The sequence below is a fragment of the Budorcas taxicolor genome, chromosome 11 (assembly GCF_023091745.1).
Source record: "Budorcas taxicolor isolate Tak-1 chromosome 11, Takin1.1, whole genome shotgun sequence".
NCBI lineage: Eukaryota > Metazoa > Chordata > Mammalia > Artiodactyla > Bovidae > Budorcas > Budorcas taxicolor.
In genome coordinates, this window is record NC_068920.1 from 17,771,093 (window position 1) to 17,795,052 (window position 23,960).

The 23,960-nt window shown below is 41.7% G+C and overlaps 1 protein-coding gene across 1 annotated transcript; it reads right to left on the minus strand.

Moving 5' to 3' along the window:
- Positions 1-1,447: 1,447 nt before the first annotated feature.
- On the minus strand, positions 1,448-23,709 carry MCUR1 (mitochondrial calcium uniporter regulator 1). Its single transcript, XM_052648825.1, has 9 exons — positions 23,271-23,709; positions 15,885-16,004; positions 12,422-12,525; positions 11,771-11,872; positions 10,778-10,819; positions 8,564-8,635; positions 5,956-6,009; positions 3,708-3,822; positions 1,448-2,602 (listed from the first exon to the last, which is right to left on the minus strand). Exons 1-9 carry the CDS (start codon positions 23,707-23,709, stop codon positions 2,547-2,549), a joined length of 1,104 nt encoding a protein of 367 aa, XP_052504785.1. The 3' UTR covers positions 1,448-2,546.
- Between the last annotated feature and the right edge of the window lie 251 nt (positions 23,710-23,960).

Consider the following 23,960-nt stretch of genomic DNA (forward strand, 5'->3'; position numbering starts at 1 on the left):
AGGAGGGCTAAGACCAGCAAGGAAGTCAGAATTCATGTTTTCTCTAAAGAACCACACACACCAACAGGTTTGCTGATGAAGGGAACAGGAAAGGAGTCAGGCTGCAGTTTAAGCTCTTTTAAAAAAGATAAAAAGCAGGGGTGTTAGAGAAGGTATGGAGGAACCTTCTGAGCGGTTCGTGCATGAACTGGAAATAAGGACTCAAGCCACTTGACATTCAAGGTTAGGAACCTGTGCCTGGAGGGGTGATCTTCAGGACCTCGCTATGGCCAATTCCCCCATGTGCTAGACGCAGGGAGTTTCATCAGGCATCTTCTCCCTTCTGAGTGCTAATACCGAATTTCCTCTAAGCCAGCTGAGCTCAGGAACTGTCGCACAGCATCCAGCCCCAGCCACTTACAGGCTCACAGACGGCTGGGTGAGTGCTGGCAAGGGTATACTTGCATTTCTGGCTCCTGTGCTTTCAAATAGAATATATGTGACTAAATAGAGAACACGGTCCCGAACCGGCAGTCCAGGCCACCAAGAGCAGAGTTCGTTGTTCCCCAAGGCTGGGGTGGGGAGGTGCGGGCTGGTACTTTGGAGGAATCCACTGCAGCCAGTGACAGCCCGGACCAAGTGACAGGTGGGTGCCGCCCACCCTCACTAGGAGGAATGTCACATGGAACACTGTTGGCAGAGGACAGAAAGTCATCCAGCTGAATGTTATTTAAAAAGTATTTTATCGGAATATAAGGTCACTTTGCGAATGCGTTGGTACTCGCTTTGAAACAGGACTGCGGACAGTGCTTTCTCCCCCTGGGACTTCAGTTTGTTGGGGCGTGTGTGGCTCCATCCTCCTTCTGGCTCTCCCTAATCAGTTATGTTGCAAAGGTGGGCTTAATGGGAGGTCACTTACTTCACTCTCTAATACTTAGGGCAACTGTTAAATGAACAGGATTTTCTGGAGAACCTTCTCTGAAAGGGAAAGAATATATTGATAAAGTATCTTTTGTGGCAGTTAAGACAACTTTGGATTTAGTTGAAAAAAGATTATTTTTCACTTTGAAACTGATACCACGAATGCCAAAGTATTTGATTTTCATACTAATCTGGAGCTCAGACTCTTTAAGTTACACAAATATTCTCAAACAAGGCAATGACTTACAAAGTTTAGAAATGGCATCCAAAGGACAGAGGACAACTTAGTCATCACTGTGGATGGAAGAGTGATGATGGGTACGTTATTCTACCAGTGTGATCCAGAAGTCTCTATGTGGTTTTTCCACTGGACCAGGTACACACAGATATACACATGCACGTGTGAGAAAGACAGGAAGGAGGCATCTGATGTTATCATTTCTTGAATGCTTATTCTCTTCACGTGCAGGTCATTCAAGTAAGACGAGAATGTGCATTTCCAACCCCCCCACCCCCACCCCCTAGCTGTATCTAGTAATCTGTTTTAAATGCAGAGGTAAGGTCGCTATGAGAATGTCTTTAACAACCAAAGAAATTAACCCACATTAGGCTGATACCCGGCAGGACAGTTCTCTAATTTTCAAAGCCTATGACCTGAGCTTGTAATAGGCAAAGGCATCTTCGTTAAAGATATTTCTGGGCAGTATCTACACTAGCTAACTATCTCAGTATTGCTACAGACATTATGCCTTGTGCTGCCCTTGTATCGTGTACAAGCTGAGGAAGGCCATTAGGGTGATGATCACACACACTGAAGCCGACTTCCATGCTGAGAATTAAGCATGTTTTCTAGGGAGACAGTGTCATCCCTGGAGCATTATGATAGCTCTTAAATCAAGAGGGAGAGGAGGAGGGACCGAGTGAGGGGGAAGGAGGCAGAGGGAGTCTGCACACCAGGAGGCTGGGACAGTCTCCATCCTAATTATAATACTTCATTAGGCAACAAGATTTTCCAGCTGGAAGGCGCATAAACAATAAGCAGAATAATAACGAAGATATTATTAACGAAGATACAATAATAACGAAGATAATGGAAACCAAAAGAAAAAAAAATCTCGCTCTGGTGTCAAGTACAGTGTAGCATGAGGCTACCGACTGACTGGACTTGAAACACAGCCTCTGACACAGGGACCGGCTGATGTCAGGGTCTGGGTCAGCAGGTGAAGAAGATTCGATGCTCTTGGTTTGGTTACCGTGATTCTTCAGCATTTAGTAAAGCTTCCGTGCCTTTACATGGAGACCCCAAATCCTTGATGAGACAGATTTAAAATTGCAAAGTTATACACATATTTACTTTTGCTACGTTCTGCAAGTTAGACTGAGTTCACTGGTCCAGGGGAGTGGAGTCCTCCTTGCCTTGTCCACCACTCAGAGCTATAAAGTTAACTAAATAGAAGAGATGAAAGAAGCAGTTTTGAAATTTCTTACTTCTCTGCCTTGGTTATTTGTCCATCATTTGCATAAAATAAATAATATACATTAAATTAAAAAATCAGCATTATAATTAGAAATGAGAAAAAAAAGTACAGCAAGAATCTGGTGTTCTTAAGGCAGAACAATAGAATGCTCTTTAAATAGACACTTTATTATATCCACAGACGATAAAATCCCAGAGCTACTGTTAGGCACGTAAATACAGATCCTGGAAGAAAAAGAACAATTGTGCACAGTATTAGTTCTATTAAGTTACTTGCAGGAACATCATTTTACTAAAAACAAAACAAAACAAATTAAACAAAACAAAACAGGCATTTATCCTCTAAGAAAGTAAAACCCTGGCTTGTCCACTGATGTGCCACACTCAATGAAACACCTTCCTATTAAAAAACCCCACATCTGATATCATCATCTCCAAAGTACAAATGGGTTCAATATCCAAGGAAACTTCTCAATAAATGTATAGAATCCCAAGAATTCTGTGGTCACAAAGTAAATGCATTGGAGAAGGAAATGGCAACCCACTCCAGTGTTCTTGCCTGGAGAGTCCCAAGGACGGGGGAGCCTGGTGGGCTGCCGTCTATGGGGTCGCACAGAGTCGGACACGACTGAAGTGACTTAGCAGCAGCAAAGTAAAGGCACGTGTACCACAGAGGGACACACCCTTTAACTTTGTGAGCAAAATTCTACGTTTAAATACTCTTCTACTTCAAAATATTGATACAGAATGTTAAATTTGAGTTAAAATAATGCTTATGTAATTTTTTTGGTACGTGAATCTTTTTCCCTCTTTTGGCTCAAAAATTCCGAAAGCAAAATAACTCCTTATAAGAAGCGTCACCCACTGAAGTAGAAAGATCACAACTTCACTATGTGTAAAATATTCCATCTTGAATGTCACTAAAAATAATTACCAATAACTACAGTTTGATGATAGCATCACATCAAATTTAAGATGCCATGAGTAGTAGTAAAGAAAGTCAGGTACTTTACAAAGAAAGAAAAAAAAATGACATTAATAGTATGATACTTTATCTATTGGAAACTGTAAGATGCCTTCTAATTTCAGAGATGCTAAAGCACGAAAAACGTGTGCTAGAATCAATGAAACGCAATATCTGTCTGTGACTTAATTTATACGTTTATCTTGGGAGTTCCCTAGTGGTCCAGTGGTCAGGACTCTGCATTTCCACTGCAGGGCATGTGGGTTTGATCCCTGATCGGGGAACTAAGATCGTGTGTGGCTCGGCCAAAAAACTTTAAAATTTATTTTCAGCTCATTTTAACTATCTAAATGTAAGACAGCTTACCTGCTAAATATTTAATATTATCAAGCTTGTGCGACTCAAGCATGGTTTTCAGGCCAGCAACCTCGGTGTCTATCTTTCTGTCTGTCTGTGTGACAGCCCGATCCTGCTGGGCGTGCTTTTAAAACAAAGAGATTCACAGCATTAAACCACACTGGATTTGTCCCTGAGTCCCTTCCCGACAAGGTGCAATCAAGGTACACCCACGGTCAGATTAAGGAGACCTGGGCTTTAGTCTTGAGTTCGAATAGCTTCATGCTATATTCTGCTAGTCAGGGCCTTAGCTATCTCTAGGCCTGTTTCCTTCAGTTTGAAACAAAGATAAAAAGTAACATTGGCCCTGTCTTCACAAAGGCTGTTTAGAGAATCAAGTGCAATTACTGATAGAAGAAAGCTTTTATAAATTATAGGCAGCTTTACAAGTAAGATTAAGATTAGGAAGCTGGTCTGTTCTCAATGGCAATGAATATACCTCCTCCTCCTGAATTCCTCTCAATAAAAGGTATTCAAAACATGCTTTAAGGAACCCTCTTACACTGTTGGTGGGAATGCAAAGTAGTACAGCCACTATGGAGAACAGTGTGGAGATTCCTTAAAAACTGGAAATAGAACTGCCTTATGACCCAGCAATACCACTGCTGGGAATACACACCGAGGAAACCAGAATGGAAAGAGACACGTGTACCCCAAGGTTCATCGAAGCACTGTTTACAATAGCCAGGACATGGAAGCAACCTAGATGTCTATCAGCAGACGAATGGATGAGGAAGTTGTGGTACAAATACACAATGGAGTATTACTCAGCCATTAAAAAGAATACATTTGAATCAATTCTAATGAGGTGGATGAAACTGGAGCCCATTATACAGAGTGAAGTAAGCCAGAGAGAAAAACACCAATACAGTATACTAACACATATATATGGGATTTAGAAATATGGTAATGATAACTCTGTATGCGAGACAGCAAAAGAGACACAGATGTATAGAACAGTCTTTCGGACTCTGTGGGAGAGGGCGAGGGTGGGATGATTTGGGAGAGTGGCCCTGAAACATGTATATTATATGTGAAACGACTCGCCAGTCCAGGTTCAATGCATGGTACAGGAGGCTCGGGGCTGGTGCACTGGGACGACCCAGAGGGATGGTATGGGGAGGGAGGAGGGGGGGGGTTCAGGATGGGGAACACGTGTATACCTGTGGCGGATTCATGTTGATGCATGGCAAAACCAATACAATATTATAAAGTAATTAACCTCCAATTAAAATAAATAAATTTATATTAAAAAAACATGCTTTAAAAAACGAGTGGAATCTTAGGTAGGTAATCTAACGGCAACAGCGCTTGCTGACACTATTTCTGTTCATATTTTTAAAAAGTTTTCTTCTTTTATAATTCAAATACCAAGTGTTTTATTATGAGGCATGGCTATACCAAGGGCCTTTATGAGTTCTTTCCCAAATATAATAGTTAAACCAGATACACAGTTAACACCCAAAGGGTAGTGAGTTTGGCTGATGTTATAAAGGTTTGTAACACTTCATTAATGTGAATGCATAAAAGCATGGGAAATACTTCCTAAAAATCCCAGGGCAAGTAAGTAGTCCCCTGTGGTGAACAGTTCAGGTAATGAATAAGGAAATAAACGCATGGACGAGTAAAATATTCCAGGGGATGAGTTTAGTATTCTCTCATGGAAGTCTCTTCCAGGTTTCAGAGGTCCCAGGTAATAAGGACAGAAAAGAAGTTATCCATGCCATAAATTAAAAATAAAGTAAAAAACAACAACAACAACTCCATTCCTTATTTATTCCTCAATTCAAATAAGTACTTTGTTAAGCACCAAAAAATTCCCATGATACTCCACTTCTGGGTTATGTATACCCCAAAGAATTAAAAACAGGGACTCCAACAGATATCCACAAGCCCACAATTAAAGCACTATTCACAATGGCCATAATGATAATCAAAATGTAGTATGTCCATACAAGGGAATATTTAGCTTTAAAAAGGAAGGGGATTCTGACATATGTTACAACATGCATGGACCCTGAGGACGGAAAGCTAAGCAAAATAAGCCAGTTACAAAAGGACAAATACTGTATGATTCCACTTACACGAGGGACTAAGAGTGGTCAAATTCACAGAGGCAGAAAATAGAATGACGGTAGCCAGCAGGAGGAAGAAAGAGCTACTGCGTTTAATGGGTAGAGTTTCAGTTTTGCAAGGTGAGAACTGAATCTTTTCTTACCAGTGACACCATTTCTGTTTTTATTTCCAGCAGCTTCCTTTCGTTTAACGAATACTGAAACAAACATGTAACACAGGTTAGATTCTGATTTATTCCTTTCTTCCTTCTCTGGTACCTTAAATATTCCGGCCTCAGTACTTCCAAGAGTATGAACCATGAGCAGTCACCCCTGGGTAAAGCAGCCTGCCTGCTTTCTCCTTTGGATCTTTTTAAAATCTTGTTTATATTCAACTCATTGCTTCAACATCTAGATTCCCTTTGGTCATCTTCTACCTCTCTCTTGGTTGGTTTTCGCCTCTTTGCTGTGATGTCTCTAAGTCCCTCCCACTATTATGCTAGCATTGCCTGGGACCAGTTTAGATGGATGCTGAGTCACAGGCTTTTCAGCTTTGGGAGGGTTGAAAAAAGTAGGGTTAACAATTCAATTTAAGCTATCCCATCTTAACTACAAACAAAATTGGCACTATTTGAAGCTTAGACAAAAGAGAAAAGACATAAAGTTGGGAAAAAAATAATTTCAAGGATTATTATTCTGTGACACAGATGCTGCCTTCTGATTATAAAACACTACATAAATACACAGATTCAAGAAATACACTAAACCATCACATGTTGGTTTTAATTGGAAAAAAAAAAAAAGACAAATCCATGTGTGCATTGTCACAATCCAATGTTATTAAGGGAATTGACTAGTTCTACTCAGAATTAAAATGATACCTTGCCTTTTTTGCTATTAATGACTGTGTGATTCTGTCAATACTGAAACCAAAATCAGGCATGTTTCCTTAGTGGTAGGCATTAGGATTTGCCTAGGCAAATAAAAATTTGTAATTTAAGTGAAGAATTAAAAAAATCCTCAATAAATTAACACTTGTTATGGGGGGAAATTAATGCTTTTGAAGTCTCTAGAAACTTTCTAGCTATAAATGACCCCCTATGACTACCAGGGGGATAGAGTATAAAAACAGCATTGCTTAGGAGTTAAAAGAAACAACAACTCAAACCTCAAACCAAGAACTACTTACAGGACCAAAGAATGCTCATCTCCAGGGTTTCAGAGAGAGCTATGCACCAGATTACCACCAGAGGGCAGGGTGGAATGGGATTTTCTGCATCCCTTAAAATTCCAGCCTTCACTAATACTGACTCAGCCACAAGAGAAAAGACTAAATCTCGACACTGCCATGATTATAAAAGTAGCATCTATCTGGACCCATCTCCCTCTACCCCAAAGCAGTTTATAGGCTGTACTGCATTTGGAACTGGCTGTAAATATCACCACAGTCAATGCTGTTGGAACAGTATTCTAAGCGTATTAAACAAAAGACTGACGGGGTTGGAGAGCTCATCTTCCTCAGTGCAAAGTTAAACTCATGCTAGTTGCGGACTAGTAGACGGCTGTCCTGCACTTCAGAGTAATCTGAATTCAGGATTTCCAAAAAGGACTTCTCAGCTAGGTTAGTAAGTCACACAAATGGACTGACTTTAATCCATGCTCACAGCCCACATCCCCCAATCTCTGAGATCTAGTTCTTCCTGACTTCGTTGCTAGAGGCATCGTCCTACATCAAGTGGATTCAGAATTCCTGCTAAGCCTATATATAACCCTTAAGGGCAAAGGTAACCAAAGGAGTTTTTCATCTTCTAGAAACTAGTCATATGCTAGTAATCATTATATATTTTAGCAACACTAAGTGATTTCCTCTTCATGGGTAAAAGTGTTTCAAGACTAGAAAGGCAGGTAACACTGGCATAATAATTATTCTGCATATCATATGGGGGCTTCCCTGGTAGCTCAGTGGTAGAGAACCTGCCAGCCAATGCAGGAGACACAGGTTTGATCCCTGTGTCGGGAAGATCCCCTAGAGAAGAAAATGGCAACCCACTTGCCTGGGAAATCCCACGGACAGAGGAGCCTGGCGGGCTACAGTCCATGGGGTTGCAAAATAGTCAAACATGACTTAGCAAGTAAACAACAACAAATATATGTCATATATATATATATATCCCTTCTGCTTATATAAAACCCATATTTTGTGGTATCTTTTCGGTAATGAAAGTTTTATTTTTCAGTTATTTTTCCTAACTAAAAATCTCAATTTAGCATAACTTAAAGAATCATTTAGAATTTGCATTTCAAAACAATGCAAAAAACTCATTAAGATTTCTCTATTAAAAAAACTATATGGAAATAGTTTTCAAACCCTCAATTTTTAATGTAGAATTTAACATTATTTAATATTTACAATTTAATATGATCCAAGTCAGATAACCAACTTAACTTCTGCAAAATCAGGACCAGTGGAGATTTAAGTTAATATCAAAGAGATCAAGATAAAACAATTTATTCATGTCTAAGTGACAAATAGTTTAGTATCTCTGAAACAAACAAGATTCAAACTTGACTTGACCAAGATTTTAATTTTAATGTTACTTTTTAAAGTCCTAATCCAAAATACAGTTGAAATAAAGAAACACCATGTGTAACAATCATATACAGGTAAATATTTAACAGTACTTATGACCTGTAAATAACCTTAGACTTGACCAAATGTTCCGTCTTGCAAAGAAATTAATTCATGTTCTATTTTTAAATAAAGAAACATACCAGTTCTTTCACTCTGCTCTTTTCTAGATTGAAGTCTAATTTGGTATCTGTTCGGACTTTGATCACTTCATCCTAGTGGGAGGGCAAACATCAAAGACAGAAAGAAATCCAAAGTAAGACATCCAAAGCCTGTGTGGACATGAGCCTGGGTCTATTGTCTCCACTACTTCACCGGAGGGGTCGAGCGTAGGGGCCGGGGGTGTGGGGAGATGGAGCTGGAGACAAGTCAGGTCAAGAGACTGGTTAAGCCACGTCTGTGGGGACTTCCTGGTTATTTATACAGATAATCCCCTTTTATGTTGAAGTCAGATGACAGTGGGTTACTGTTGCTTTTAACATCAAGATTCCCGATACAATCGCCTTGTAGAATTTATGAATCAAGCTGTTCTCTGGACAACTTTGGAAGCAGAGATGGACTCAAGTGAAATATTAGATTCTGGTTCAAATAAAGCTTTCTGACACTCATCAAAACCTTTTTCTTATTTAACACCAATGTTCTTTCCACTTAAAAAAATCAAGCAGCTGGCATTAGTCAGCTGCCGGGAGCCAGTGTGAGGAATCCCGCCCGTGGCAAAGGTCATGAGGAAGGAAGCCCAACATATGAAAAGGCATGATCTGGCTTCAGGGGTCCCCCTGGGTTTTCCTGAACATCTACCCCCCAAAACCAGAGTCTGCCTGCCTTATTGTACTGTGCTTTCCACTCTTCTGACATAACAGGGGCTATCCCCGACCACCTTTCTCTGGAAAGAGTTAACTCAGAGCTCCAGTTAACAGTCTCCTGCATATAAAAAGAATGTCTCAGTTTAAACCCCTTTGATGGTTTCTAACTTACCTGACTGGTCTGCACGGACTTTTACAACTTGTGATTATTTACAGCCCCCCAACCACGAGAGGCACGAAGCTTAAAGCATCTTAAAGATATAGAGCCTTTTCTAAACAGCTAAGAATTACACTGGTGATGGGTTTTCATTGTTGAGTCAATGACTGCTGCCAGGCCTCCACATTCTTTATCTTTTAGGCACCTGAAGGATATTAATCAATGTAACTGGGATATAGAAAAAGGAATATAGTAGTTTTGATGTTAGTAACACTAGACTTTTCAGTTAATTAATTTTCTCTTTGTTATAAATCACTGTATTCCTCTTTCATTGTTATAAATTATTGTGTCCTTGCTATGTAAGAATGTAACTTTATTTAGTGCTTTCTGAGAGTGGTACCAGACTTTGGAAAGAACAACACTTTTAAGTTTTCTGGTTGACAGACCCTTATCAGAAAAGGGCCGTAAAATGTTAATTGGCCTTCTGGCCAGAAGATAATGTAAATCACCTAAGACTTGTGTATACAGCTAAGTATGCAGAGAGAAAGCCTGGTCTCGATAGCAGTCAGGGCTGCTGATGCTGCATAATTTTGTATTATCCATTGATCTCTATGTACAACTCAAAGTATAAAAAGCCTTTCCGGACAATAGAGGGGGGGCCAGTCACTGGAAAGACTGGTTTCCCCCATGTCGAATCTCTCTCTTTCTTTCTTCCTCTACCTCCCTCTCCTTTTCAGGCTGAATTCCCATCTGGGGCGTAGAGGCTCTCCGAGTGTACTTACTTGCCCTGGCTTCTAAGACCCATGTGAGAGGGAGCCCAAGGCGGGGCACCCTCTGCTATTCAAGTGGGCGCCGGTGGCCTAACGTAGACGGTGCAAGTTCCTTGTCTTGGAACTTTATTAGTTTTCCACGTAAACCAAGTTATTCAGCCTCTTTTCTCCACTAAATTTTCCTACTATTTCTTCCTCATCTCTTTTTATATTTCTAAATAAATAAGTTTTTCCTCGCCACGCCATCCCCACTTCGAATTACCCTGGATCCACTGGGGTTGGACCCCTGCAGTCAGCATTTTAAAATCACATGTAATTCTTCTAAAGACAGTCTCTCCTAAGAGAATGTAAGGATTCCATGTGGCTGTTTTAGAAAAATTTTATTTAAAAATGACTTCATTCCTTCTGGATCACAATTTTCTTAATGGATTTGGTTACAGACATCAGTAACTTATTCTTTGGCTATGTTCTCAGTTAAATCTTCCAATATGTACTTTTGAGACATATCACACAAATTATTTAACACAGAAGCAAGTTTTTAAGAACACATTAATATTTTGGACATTATATTTATTACTGAACTTGTGTAATTATAAACGAGCAAGCAAATAGGAATGAGGATCTTACCGTTACTTGTTGTTTTAACCGATGGAGCTCAAGCTTTATTTTCTAAAGAAACATTAAAAAGAAGTCAGTCAAGGATATGTTTGGAAGGTTAGAAGAAAAACATAAAACTTGGTAATAAACGTATATTACAACATGCATCTATGAGCAAGTTCTTCAAGTTCTTTCCTCAATTCAACATGAATTGAGCCACGTTTAGAACACAACGATAACTGAACAGTCTCAGAAGCAGAAATGATCACTGGTCGTGCCAGGATGGTACTATAGTCATGGTGTGTCTTGAGGGCTTTCAATTCATGTTGAAGGCCACATATAATTAGTAACACAACTGTCTTCAATAGTCTCATTTCCCTCCAGAGATGCTTTAGTATCTCTTTCGAGTTTCCTTTTAACTAATTCTGCCCTCAAATAAATGACTTCAAGACAGTTTCAAACTTTTATCTTTTTTTTCTAGTAAAAGAAGGAATTGTTTGCTAGGTGGGTTCTTATAAGATCAAGACCAACAGGTGATAAATGAACTTCCTTCACGGGACTCTAAATAGGACTGAAAACAAAAGGAGGATGCGGAGACAGTACCTATTTAAACACTGATCTCATATGCCCACGTAAGACATGAAGAGATATTTTACAGCAGCACTTACTCGTAATAACCCCAAGCTGGAAACAACTCTAGTATGGATCATAGTAGAATAACGCAGCATGTTCTGATAATACTATGAACGATGGACGAGAGTAACCTATTGCTGCAAGACACACTTGTGATTCCACTGATAAAGTTCTGAAGAGCAAAACCAGTTAATGGCCATGTAAGTTGGCCATAGTGACTTTGGCTGTGGGAGGAGTGACTAGAGTGGGTGACGGCAGGTCTTGGGGTGCCAGTCAAGGACCACTTCTTCATCTGAGGTGTACACTTTGTACACTTTTGTGTACACGCATTATACCTCCATATCCTAATAGAAAAGCACTTGATAAATATGAGTGGCTCTTTAGTTTTACCTCATTTTCTGATCTGAGGGCTGAAAATTCACTCTTCTCCAAAATAATCATATCTTTTTTCACATTAGCGATCTGAGACATTATTTGCTGAAGAGTGATCTCCTGGGAAAAGAAAAATGAGACATATAAACCTCGTCTGGCCTAGGAAGTCCACCTCCTACCACCTCAACCTGAGATCACCTTAATGAGAAACCAGGACATGGGCATGTAGAAAGAGGTTCAGCAACGTCCTCCTGCGTCTCCAAATGAGAAAAGAGGAAGAACCCTAGGCCAGTATCAGCACCAGATGAATCACGGTTAATAGTGGCAGTCAGAGGACCACCAGCTACAATTCGGGCCGCATTTCCATTTATGAAAGCATTCTGCTGTTCGATTGCTCAGTTGTGCCTGACTCTTTGTGACCCCATGGACTGCAGCAGGCCAGGCTTCCCACCTCCCAGAGTTTGCTCAAATGCATGTCCACTGCATAGCTGACTAGAAGAGTTAGTTTTCAAACTTAATGATTCTATAGAAGTTGAAAAAACAGCTCTGAATAAATATATTTTATGCCACTCTAGCCATTTGCCTCTCGTCTATATTAAAATTGCTATATGCTGGGTCTTCCCTGGTGGCCCACTAGCTCTATCTGCTCACGAGCCCCAGCAAAGCTACCTGCTGCATCTTGGTGACCATATCTTTGTAGATGATATCCATGTTGGCCTCCATGATCTTCATCAAGGCAGATACAACAACTTCTGCTTGTTGAGTAGTAAACCCTAGGCAAACACACAAAGACAATTACTCAGGAAACCATAGTTGTCAGAATCAATTAAAAAAAAAAAATCCTTCATTGAAAGGGAGAAAAGACAAAGTTACACCTGCAGGTGAATGTCTGAATTTAGAAGCAGCTGGAAAGTTTAGCATGGCAAGAGGGTGGAGTCTAGTCACAGGCTGGGATGTATCTGTCACTTGGGACAAGTTGGACACATGAGTGTTTACATGACTGTTTCCTCATGTAAAATGAGGGGTGGGGCTGACTGAGCTCTGACGTCCCTCCAAGGGGTCAAAAACCATGTTTTCAGAGAATGTCTAATGACAGGAGATATCTGCTCTGCAAGGTCAAGTGAAAAGATGCAAGACTCAAAAATACAGATATTATACAAGTTATTGCTTTTGTAACTTATGAAAGAGTCTAGGTAACTGCTATTTTCTTCTGTGTTGTCTTAATTTTCTACAATGGATATGACTTCTTCAATTTTAAAGTGTATATATTAGTAAAAAATAATTACATCAAGTAGAGAAAGTTTATTTCCAGCACAAATTGGTCAAGTCAATGGCTATATAATAATAATAACCCAGCTGTTAATTTAATGTTAAAAGACAAAATCAGTTCTTACGTTTTTTCCTCCACAATCTTCCTCAATCACTAGTGAGGAAAGCCCAAATTGGAAAGAATATATTCTTTTATATTCAATAAATGATGCTGAACTGAATTATATAAAGACTCAACTTAGCAGTGCTACTATTTTTAATAACTATAGGTACTAACATATTTCACATTGAAAATTCTAATTAAAATGCTTAATTTTAAATATTTAAGATGCATAAGTACCTGGTATATAATTCTGTTAAATACTTTCATCTATAAGAACTTCAGAAGAATGTACTGATTCTTATAATTAGTTCATGGCATATTTGTCTGGATAAAGTTATACCTGATTCAATCTGGATGCGATTAAGCATGTGACTATACTGAAAAAGAACAAAGAAACAAATTCAAAGAAGACAAAAAGACCTCCCAAAACCTATTCTTTTCACTTTATTCAAAATCCTTTTATTTTTAATGTGTGGGTCATGAACAGCTAGCAAAAAAACATCACTCAAATGTTAACAGTTTAGCTCTGACTAGGATTCAGAGTAGTTTTTCTTGGTTCTTTTCTGTTTTCCTAATTTAAAAAAAATCAACAAGTCTTTTGCAATTTTTAAAATTTACTAATAAGAGTTCATAATTAAACATAATTAGGCTTGAGGATTATAAAGAAAAGAAAAAGAGAAACCAAAGTGGACTTACACTGATAAGAAAAGAGATAAACTTTACAGCCTTATAATTTAGAACCACCTACAGGAGGAGAAAGGATAAGAATAGGGAGAAGTTAAGCCTGAAAACTTCTGGGATACAAGATCCAAATGAATTCTTTGTATTAATAGGAAAGGGAGGTGGGACAAAATCAGGGCCAGTGAGATTACGGACAGAGGAAGTTCTATGAATCACGAGCCATAACTCCAGAGGGGATAAAAAAGGATAAAGGACAGAGCGTTCCCCCAGGGGTCCTTCCTGCTCTTACCCTAACCCAGCCATCATCCAGGTAAGCACTTTCACATCCTACACCCACTGGGGTCCTTACATCACTGGTTTTGAAATAGGCAAATGCTCACGGGCCAGGGTTTTAAATCAAGAAAAGTAGGAACTCCATATGTTGAAACATTCAATATCTATTATTTTTGTCAAAGATAAACAAATGGATTCCGAAAGGCAGGAGAAACAAACCCCACCTTTCATGGGAGAAAGGCTTTGGGTCCACTGCAGCTACCTGGCCACAGTCACGCTTAACAAAATAAATGACGTCAGACATCTAGTCCATGTAGATACGCTCCTATTATCTCTGGAATGTCTTTTTTACAATTGGTTACTTCGAATACAAAAGATCCATGAAAAAGAAAAAAGCAAACAAAAAGAAAAGTGGAAAAAAGACTTCTGCTTATCCAGATAATTTTAGATGCTCCTCTTCTACTTTTCTTTCTAAAATTCTGAGTAGAAAGAAGTCGTGGTGGAAAAGGCTGACTGTTTCAAGTTTGAGATGAAAAAGCTGTAAAAATTATCACAGACCCTGTGAGTTTTCCCAACGTGCATTCAGGACATTGCTTAACACTCACAAGGACTCTCTGGAATTCTGAGTACACCCATGCTCCAGAGGTGGGCGGCTGGGAACTGAGAAGGGAGAAAGACTGTGAGGCCACGCAGCTGGAAGCTTGCAGAGCCTGAAACCAGAGCCGCTAACTAAGCCACGTACGCAGAGAAGGACCCACCCCATCACCGTGTTCTGGGCAGATAAAGCACATTAACACAGGGCAGCTCTGCAGACCTGAACACGCATAACCGGACGGATGACTGTACTATAGCACAGACTGATGTATTTCAAAGGCGTAAGCTATGGTATCTGAGATTCTGATTGTGAGAGTATATGTGTCCACGGTTTAAAGAATTATCAATATAATATGTATTAAACTTACATTCTGCATTTGTCTGCTGCTGCTAAGTCACTTCAGTCGTGTCCGACTCTGTGTGACCCCACAGATGGCAGCCCACCAGGCTCCCCCGTCCCTGGGATTCTCCAGGCAAGAACACTGGAGTGGGTTGCCATTTCTTTCTCCAATGCATGAAAGTGAAAAGTGAAAGGGAAGTTGCTCAGTCGCATCCGACTCCCAGCGATCCCATGGACCGCAGCCTACCAGGCTCCTCTGTCCATGGGATTTTCCAGGCACGAGTCCTGGAGTGGGGTGCCATCGCCTTCTCCGGTGCATTTGTCTAGACAAGATTAAATATGAGACTGCTACCTATATACTAAGTGTACTTTCAATAGCTGCCATACATATCAGAGTAATCTTTTACATCAGTTGGTTCAAGAGCAGTAAGAGAAAATGTCAGTCTGAATATTTTTTTAAAACCACAATAAGCTGAAACGATCAATAACTGCTGCTCCGCAACATTTTAATTTCACAAAAAATTTTAGAGCACACGAGATGCACAGGAATAAAACAGTCCCTTCCGGCCTTAGACAGCTGTCCTAGGAGCCATTCCTGAGTTTTGCTGGCTTGTGTCTAATTTTTAACCTGTAACACTAATCTTTAACTTCCAGAGTGAAAATGTAGGAGAAAAGTCTCAATTGTACTGATGAAGCAAAAATGCCCTTAAACAGAAAAAAAAGCAAGGAACTTAAAAACATGGAGACTGATCAAAAGGCAACTTGTAGACTTCAAAGTCAAAGAGAAATATGAGAAATTAGGTGAGACCATCAGGAAGCCGGGAGGTACAGTGTTTCTCGATGACACCGAGTGACCACTGGCAGAGGATTACCATTCTCCTCGAGCACACACACTAAGGCATGGGTGTCAAAGTAGAGCTTCCTGTTCCCAGAAGAGGCGAACTCTCTCCTTCTGCTGTCCAGCTGCAGATTCCCAGCACAGAGGCTCAGGTCTAGAAAGGAAAGGACACTGTGGTTCAAAACAGGACCTGATGGCAAACAAAGGCAACTCAGCATCAGGAAAAAAAAAACCAAAAATGCACAAGGCACACACCTCAAAGGCCTTTTTTAAATTAACAACGGCTTTATTGAGACACACCTCACATGCATATGACTCACCCATTTGCAATGCATACTTCAGTTGTTTTCAGTATATTTACAGAGCTGTGCAATTGACCCACAACTAACTTTAGAATACTTCCATCGATCCCAAAGAAATCCTAGACCCTCTAGCTACCCTCTCTCATTTCCCTACTCCGTGCTCCCCAACCTCAGCAATCCCTTAATCTATCTTCTGTCTCTATGAGTTTGCCTACTCTGGACATTTCATTTGAACAGAATCATTAAGTATATGATATCTTGTGACTGGTTTCTTTCACACAGAGTGGTATTTTCGAGGTTCACCCCACTGTGTTCTATGTCAGTATCTTTTTATTGCCAAGTAATATTTCATTGTACAGATATACCAGTTTTTTGTTTTTTTTTTAAACGTCGTCACCAGTTAAAGGACTAACTGTATGAAGGTTCTAATTTCTCCACATCCTCAACACTGTTATTATCTGTCTTTTTTATTATAATTATCCTAGTGGGTGTCAAGTGGTATCTCTCTGTAGTTTTGATTTGCATTTCCCTGACAGTTAATGATGCTGAATATCTTTTCATGTGTTTACTGGCCATCTGTACATCTTTGGAGAAATATACTTTCAGACCCTTCGCTCATTTTTTAAAAATTGGGCTATCTTTTTATTACTGAGAGGTTTTTTTTTTTATCTTAAGATAAGTTAAGTCCAATTTATCTTTTTCTCTTGGTCCTTTTGCTTTTGGTGTCACAACTAAGAAGCCACTGGCAGATGTGAGCACAGAGATTGACATCTGTTTTCTAAGGGTTTTGCAGTTTTAGTGTTCACGTTTAGGTCTTTGATCCATTTGAGACAGTTTTGTATATGGTGTGAGACGGGGGTTCAACTTCATCCTTTCACATGTGGATGTCCAGTTCTCTCAGCACTATTTTCTCCCTTAAACTGTCTTGTGACTCATCAAACATTCAACCGATCTTAAGTGGGTGGGTTTATCTGTGGACTCTCCAGTCTAGTCCATTGATCTGTATGTCTGTCCATCTGCTAGTGCCCCATTTTCTTGATTACTTGTAGCTCTGTGATAAGTTTTGACACCAGGAAGTGAGTTCTTTTTGTTCTTTTTCAAGACTGTCTCGGCTATTTTGAATCCATTGCATTTCCATGTAAATTTTAGGATTATATCGTATCAATTTCTGCAAAGACGCTCCTTAGAACTGTGACAGAGATTGCATTAAGTCTGTAGGTCAATTTGGGGAAGCAGTATCATCTTGAAAATATTAAAGTCTTCCAACCATGAACATGGAATGTCTATTTATTTAGGTCTTTTAATTCCTTTACTGTTATATATAATTTCAGAATATAACTTTTGTGCTTTTGTTGTTGTTAAATTTAAGGATTTTATTCTTTTTGATGCTACTGTTACTGGAGTTGTTCTTTAGATTTTTCAGACTGTTCATTGCTAGTATATAAAAATACAACTGAGTTTTGTTTTTATAGAATTTGTATGTTGATCTTGTATCCTGCAATCTTGCTAAATTTGTGTATTAGCTGTGAACGTATTTTAATGAATTCCTTAAGAGTTTTCCATGTACAAGGTCATGTCATCTGTGAATAGTGATCATTTACTTCTTCTTTTACAATCTGGATGCCTTTTCATTTTCTTGCCTAACTGTACTGGCTAGAACTTCTGGCACCGTGTTCAGTTGAATAGTGAGAGCAGATCCTTGTTCTTGACCTTGGGGGGAGAAGAATCTTGCCTTTCACTATGAAGTATGAAGTTCACTGCAGGTGTTTCAGATGTCCTTAATCAGGTAAGGCAGGTTGCTTCTGATCCAGATTTGTCATGAATGGATTATGGAATTTCATCAAAGTCTTCATTTTTTTCCATGATCGTGTGGTTTTCCTCCTTTACACGGTGAATGTGGTGTGCTACACAAACTGATTTTCTGATGATAAGTGAACCTGCTGTTCCTGAGACGGGGCCCACTTGGTCATGGCGCTGACTCCCTCTTACACATCGCTGGATTTGGTTTGTTAGTATTTTCATAACAGATTTTTGTCTGTAGTTTTCTTTCCTTGACTTTGTAAAAGTCTACCTTTGGGGAGACATGTTCTAACAATTCATGTATTACCTGTTACATGAATTTTTGTGTGTTTAACCACAGATCCAACCTGTTTTGCAAATTTGTTTCAAGATGCTCATTTGATTTTTAAAATGTTTTTGGCCACTCCTCATGATATGTGGGATCCTAGTTCCCTGACCAGGGATTGAACCTGCAGCCCCTCTACATGAAGGGTGGAGTCCTAAGCACTGGATAGCCCAGGAAGTCCCTCCCAGTGCTCATTTGAAGGAGGCAGCATAGTAATGGTTTCCTGGTTTTTGTATTCCACAAACCATAAAAGTAGTTTTAAAATGACAGGGAACAACTGCAAAATGAACTTGTAATTTTTATCAAGAAAGGCCATTTAAACATAATAGTTTCTTATTCTTACAAGCCTACTAAAACTGACAGCAAAAGAGAGATGGACAATATAAAATAAAAATCTTTCAATCAAATGTAATAAACGTAGCTATATAAAAACCAGTCCATCCTAAAGTAAATCAGTCTTGATTATTCATTGGAAGGACCAATGCTGAAGCTGAAACTCCAATACTCTGGCCACCTAATGTGAAGAACTGACTCACTGGAAAAGACCCTGATGCTGGGAATGATTGAAGGCGGCAGGAGAAGGGGATGACAGAGGATGAGATGGTTGGATGGCATCACCAACTCAATGGACATGTTTGAGTAAGCTCCACAAGTTGGTGATGGACAGGGAGGCCTGGCGTGCTGCAGTCCATGGAGTCACAAAGAGCCAGACACGACTGAGCGACTGCACTGAACTGAATATAAAAACCTACTACATCTTTGTTCTTACCTTTCTAAGATGCCAGGTATAGAAGAGTGAGAGAAGACAGAATAGTCATCTATTAATTCAGAGTTGAAAAGTTTTCTCAGTAGCTCTCCTAAACATCCTTCAGCTGATCAATTCTATTCTCATCCCCTAAACATTCAAAGGAAATTCCAAGTAAGCAAAAATGTGACATGGACAGGACCCTACAGATATGATGCTTTTCTGTAAGACAACAGCAGTGGTTCCCAAGTTACTGGAAAGAGTGGGGTGGCTGCAGTCACAGTCTGTACCAAGATAAGGACCAGAGAACCAATAATCACTTTGTACCAAGCACTGTTTGCAGACCAACAAAACATAAAATGCAGCAACTACTTTTGTATGTGTGTGTCAAACAGTAAAAACAAAACAAACAAAGATACTTGAGAGTTGCTCAGATTCAAAGAAGCACTCGCCTACAGTATAAGGCCCTTGACAAGGCACACAAAGCTCATCCTCGTTTAGCCCACTCACCCCTTTAGCTTTTGTTCTGGCCACCTAAGCTATTCTGTTTCCCACACTGTCAGACTCTGTACTCCATCCTTAAGCTTGGCTTGCTTCCCTTTCTCAACTGGTAAATTTTAAGCATCCCTTTTACCCCTCTTCATCTAATCTGACAGTGTGGTCAGTTCAGTTCAGTTGCTCAGTCGTGTCCGACTCTTTGCGACCCCATGAATTGCAGCACGCCAGGCCTCCCTGCCCATCACCATCTCCCAGGTTCACTCAGACTCACATCCATCAAGTCCGTGATGCCATCCAGCCATCTCATCCTCGGTCATCCCCTTCTCTTCCTGCCCTCAATCCCTCCCAGCATCAGAGTCTTTTCCAATGAGTCAACTCTTCACATGAGGTGGCCAAAGTACTAGAGCTTCAGCTTTAGCATCATTCCTTCCAAAGAATACCCAGGGTTGATCTCCTTCAGAATGGACTGGTTGGATCTCCTTGTAGTCCAAGGGACTCTCAAGAGTCTTCTCCAACACCACAGTTCAAAAGCATCAATTCTTCTGTGCTCAGCCTTCTTCACAGTCCAACTCTCACATCCATACATGACCACAGGAAAAACCATAGCCTTGACTAGACGGATCTTAGTTGGCAAAGTAATGTCTCTGCTTTTGAATATGCTATCTAGGTTGGTCATAACTTTTCTTCCAAGGAGCAAGTGTCTTTTAATTTCATGGCTGCAATCACCATCTGCAGTGATTTTGGAGCCCCCCAAAAATAAAGTCTGACACTGTTTCCACTGTTTCCCCATTTATTTCTCATGAAGTGATGGGACCAAGACGCCATGATCTTCGTTTTCTGAATGTTGAGCTTTAAGCCAACTTTTTCACTCTCCTCTTTCACTTTCATCAAGAGGCTTTTTAGCTCCTCTTCACTTTCTGCCATGAGGGTGGTGTCATCTGCATATCTGAGGTTATTGATATTTCTCCCGGCAATCTTGATTCCAGCTTGTGTTTCTTCCAGTCCAGCGTTTCTCATGACGTACTCTGCATAGAAGTTAAATAAGCAGGGTGACAATATACAGCCTTGATGTACTCCTTTTCCTATTTGGAACCAGTCTGTTGTTCCATGTCCAGTTCTAACTGTAGCTTACTGACCTGAATACAGATTTCTCAAGAGGCAGGTTAGGTGGTCTGGTATTCCCATCTCTTTCAGAATTTTCCACAGTTTATTGTGATCCACACAGTCAAAGGCTTTGGCATAGTCAATAAAGCAGAAGTAGATGTTTTTCTGGAACTCTCTTGCTTTTTCCATGATCCAGCAGATGTTGGCAATTTGATCTCTGGTTCCTCTGCCTTTTCTAAAACTGGCTTGAACATCCGGGAGTTCACGGTTCACGTATTGCTGAAGCCTGGCTTGGAGAATTTTGAGCGTTACTTTACTAGCATGTGAGATGAGTGCAACTGTGCGGTAGTTTGAGCTTTCTTTTGCATTGCCTTTCTTTGGAATCCATTATGTTCTGGGCGGGGCATTATGCTACCCTGTAAGGTTCTCTCTGCTAACTCCTCCCAGGTAAGGGAGCAGCCTGTATTCCTTCCTTATCTCTGTTCTCAGGCCAGGACAGACAACCCTATCATAGCACCTACTACATTTATTTCCATGTCTGTGTTTCATTCCAAGCTCCCCAAGAGTGTCCAGTCAGTTATTTTTGTATCACTAGCATTTAGCAGAGGTCTTGGTACATTGCAGGCCAGAAATAACTTAACAAAATATCCAACTGTATGAATTCTTAGATCCAGATCTACAAACTGTCTACAAAGAAAGTTTGAGATGAACTAATTTCTCCTCTTCACCTATGGTTTTTCCTTTTCACATAAGTGAGGTCACTTAAATCTGGCACCTCTTTTTTCATCCTTTATCTCTGCTGCTGCTGCTGCTAAGTCGCCTCAGTCGTGTCCGACTCTGCGCGGCCCCATAGATGGCTAGCCCTGGGCAAAAACGGCCTTTATGAGAAGAGACCCGGACACAGAACAGCCCTAACTGGATGGCAGGTGAATGAATGAATGTACCTCTTACAGAGCTCTTTACAGGCCACCCCACCCATTTCAGAACAGTGCTGGACTGTTCCATGGGTTAGAGAGCTCAAATATATTTGTGTCTAGAACTGGCTTGATACGATTATTCTAGTCCCAAATTCCTTTCTTCTAATAACAACAATCATTCATGTAATTTAAAACAATACTGCAAGCTTATTTTAAATAAATATTACTGGCTGAAAAATGGAGACGGCCTAGTTATGTGCCACTTGACCCTCCAACCCCGGCTGATGGAAGGTGAAGCCCATCTTGCCTCCATCACAGAGCAGGGCCTAGGGACACAGCAGTACTCTCGCACCAGAAGCAGCTCTGGCCCACTTTTCCTTCTTTATTGTGACAACAAATTGAGGTCCAAGAACTATGAATTCCCAGAATTAATAACCAGGAAACAAGGAAACTGAGCTATGATATGTAATTCTCCTTTGGGGACCTTCAGCACATCAAAAGCATACACAAAAGAAGCCCAAAGTTAGTCCTGGACAGAGGAAGAAGCACAAAGTTCCTATTCATAAATCACCCTTAGGTCTAAGTAGCTCTACAGAGAATCCTGGACACCAAACAGACCGCTAGGCTGAAGACCAAGAAACAAAATTCTCATTAGCTGATGGGATCATGAGAGGAAAAGAAATCACAAGTTACTAGCTTGTCAAAAAAAAGAGCAACAAAAGGCAAAGTACAGAAATAAAGACTCACAATTACTGCAGCACACTGACAGCTGACTACTCATTTCCCAGTCTCCTACACAACTCTCCTTCACGCTTCGCAAGAAACTAACCAGTTTCTTGCTCAGCCAAAGATATTCTTAAATTTCAGAAGCAACCAACATTTACCGAGCACTTCTGTTGAGTAAAACATTTTTCAAATAGCCATCAGTGTGGTTAGGGAGAGCTGCTGATGTATTTATGTATAGACTCCCCAAAGTTAGACTTTTGCTAATAAATAACGATTACCCCAAATGATATGTTTTTTAATCAACAGTTTTCAGTCTAGTACACTGAGTCTGCTTAGACTTTCCTCATCTCATGCAGGGGAGTGATTGATCTCACGTTCTCAAAGAATTTAATCAAATGCCAACTTCTCAAAGAAGCTTATTACGAGGACTCCATTTAAATGAGTAACTGGAGGGCCACTCCACTTCTCAACCTTTACCCCCTCTATTTTGTCCGACACCACTGATCAAATGTTATTATATACATATATAATTATATATAATATATATGATACTTATGTATAACATGTTATTATATTATATACATATAATCTCCTTTGCTAGAATTAAGCTCCAAGAAGGAAAAGAGTTTGCTGACCGATACACCCTGAGTACTTAGAAAAATGCCAGGCACAGTAACGTACCCAAAGGAGGGTCTGAAATTAAACTGTGAAACAATCCCTTCGTTTCCTGTAGCTTCGCGCCTCCCATCGCTAGCCTACTACACGCCGTGCGTGCACCCGACCCTGGGGATTTGAGGAAGTACGCACCGCCTTCCCGCAGCCATCAGTCACAACCTGCGCCGGACACCCGGCGCCCGCATCCGGAGGGGTCGGACCTTCCCGTCTGGGGAAGCCCAGGTTAGCGCGTGGCCCAGACAGCGTGACCGGACAGTCCCCCGCCCGGAAGAAGGCCGGCGACCTCGGCCGGCCTGCCCAGCTCCCGCCGCCCCGGCCCGGCCCTCACCTCTCCTGGAGGACGCCAGGGCGGCCACCCGGCCGAGGCACCGGGGGAGCGCGCCCGCCGCACCCGCGAGGCCCGGGGCCAGGACCGGCTGGCTTCTCCACACGCCGCCGCGCCCGGCCGGGGAGCCCGGGGGCGCCGGGGGTCCGGAGCGCGAGCGCTCCCAGTCCGCCGGCGGCCGGCGCGGGGCCGCGGCCGCCCGGCGCGGGCAGGGCACCAGCAGGAGGAGGAGCAACGAGGAGGCACGTGCCGCGCCGCCGCGGACCGCCCGGGCGCCGGGGCGCAGCGCCCCGGGACCGCCGGGTAGCGCGGGCAGGAGGCGGCGCGCGGGGATGCCGCGGCCGCCCGGGCCTCCAGCGCGGCCGGCGGCCAGGAGGAGCAGGAGCCGCCGGCGGCCCGGCGGGCACTTCGGCCTCTCGGCCGCAACGGAGCCGCAGTCCATCCCCAACGCGGTCACTGGCCCGGGAGCGCGCTCATGCCGGTCACGCGCGGCCCCCGCCCGACACCTCCGGCAGAAGCGAGCACCGGCGCCGGCGCCGAGCCCGCCCTTTCCTGCCGGCCGGGCGAGCTTCGGGGCCCGCGCCGGGGGCGGGGCTGGGTGGGTAGGCGGGGCTCCAGGCCCGCGCCGGGGGCGGGGCAGGGCAGAGGGGCGGGGCTCCGCTCGGGCGCTGGGGGCGGGGCGGGGAGGCGGGG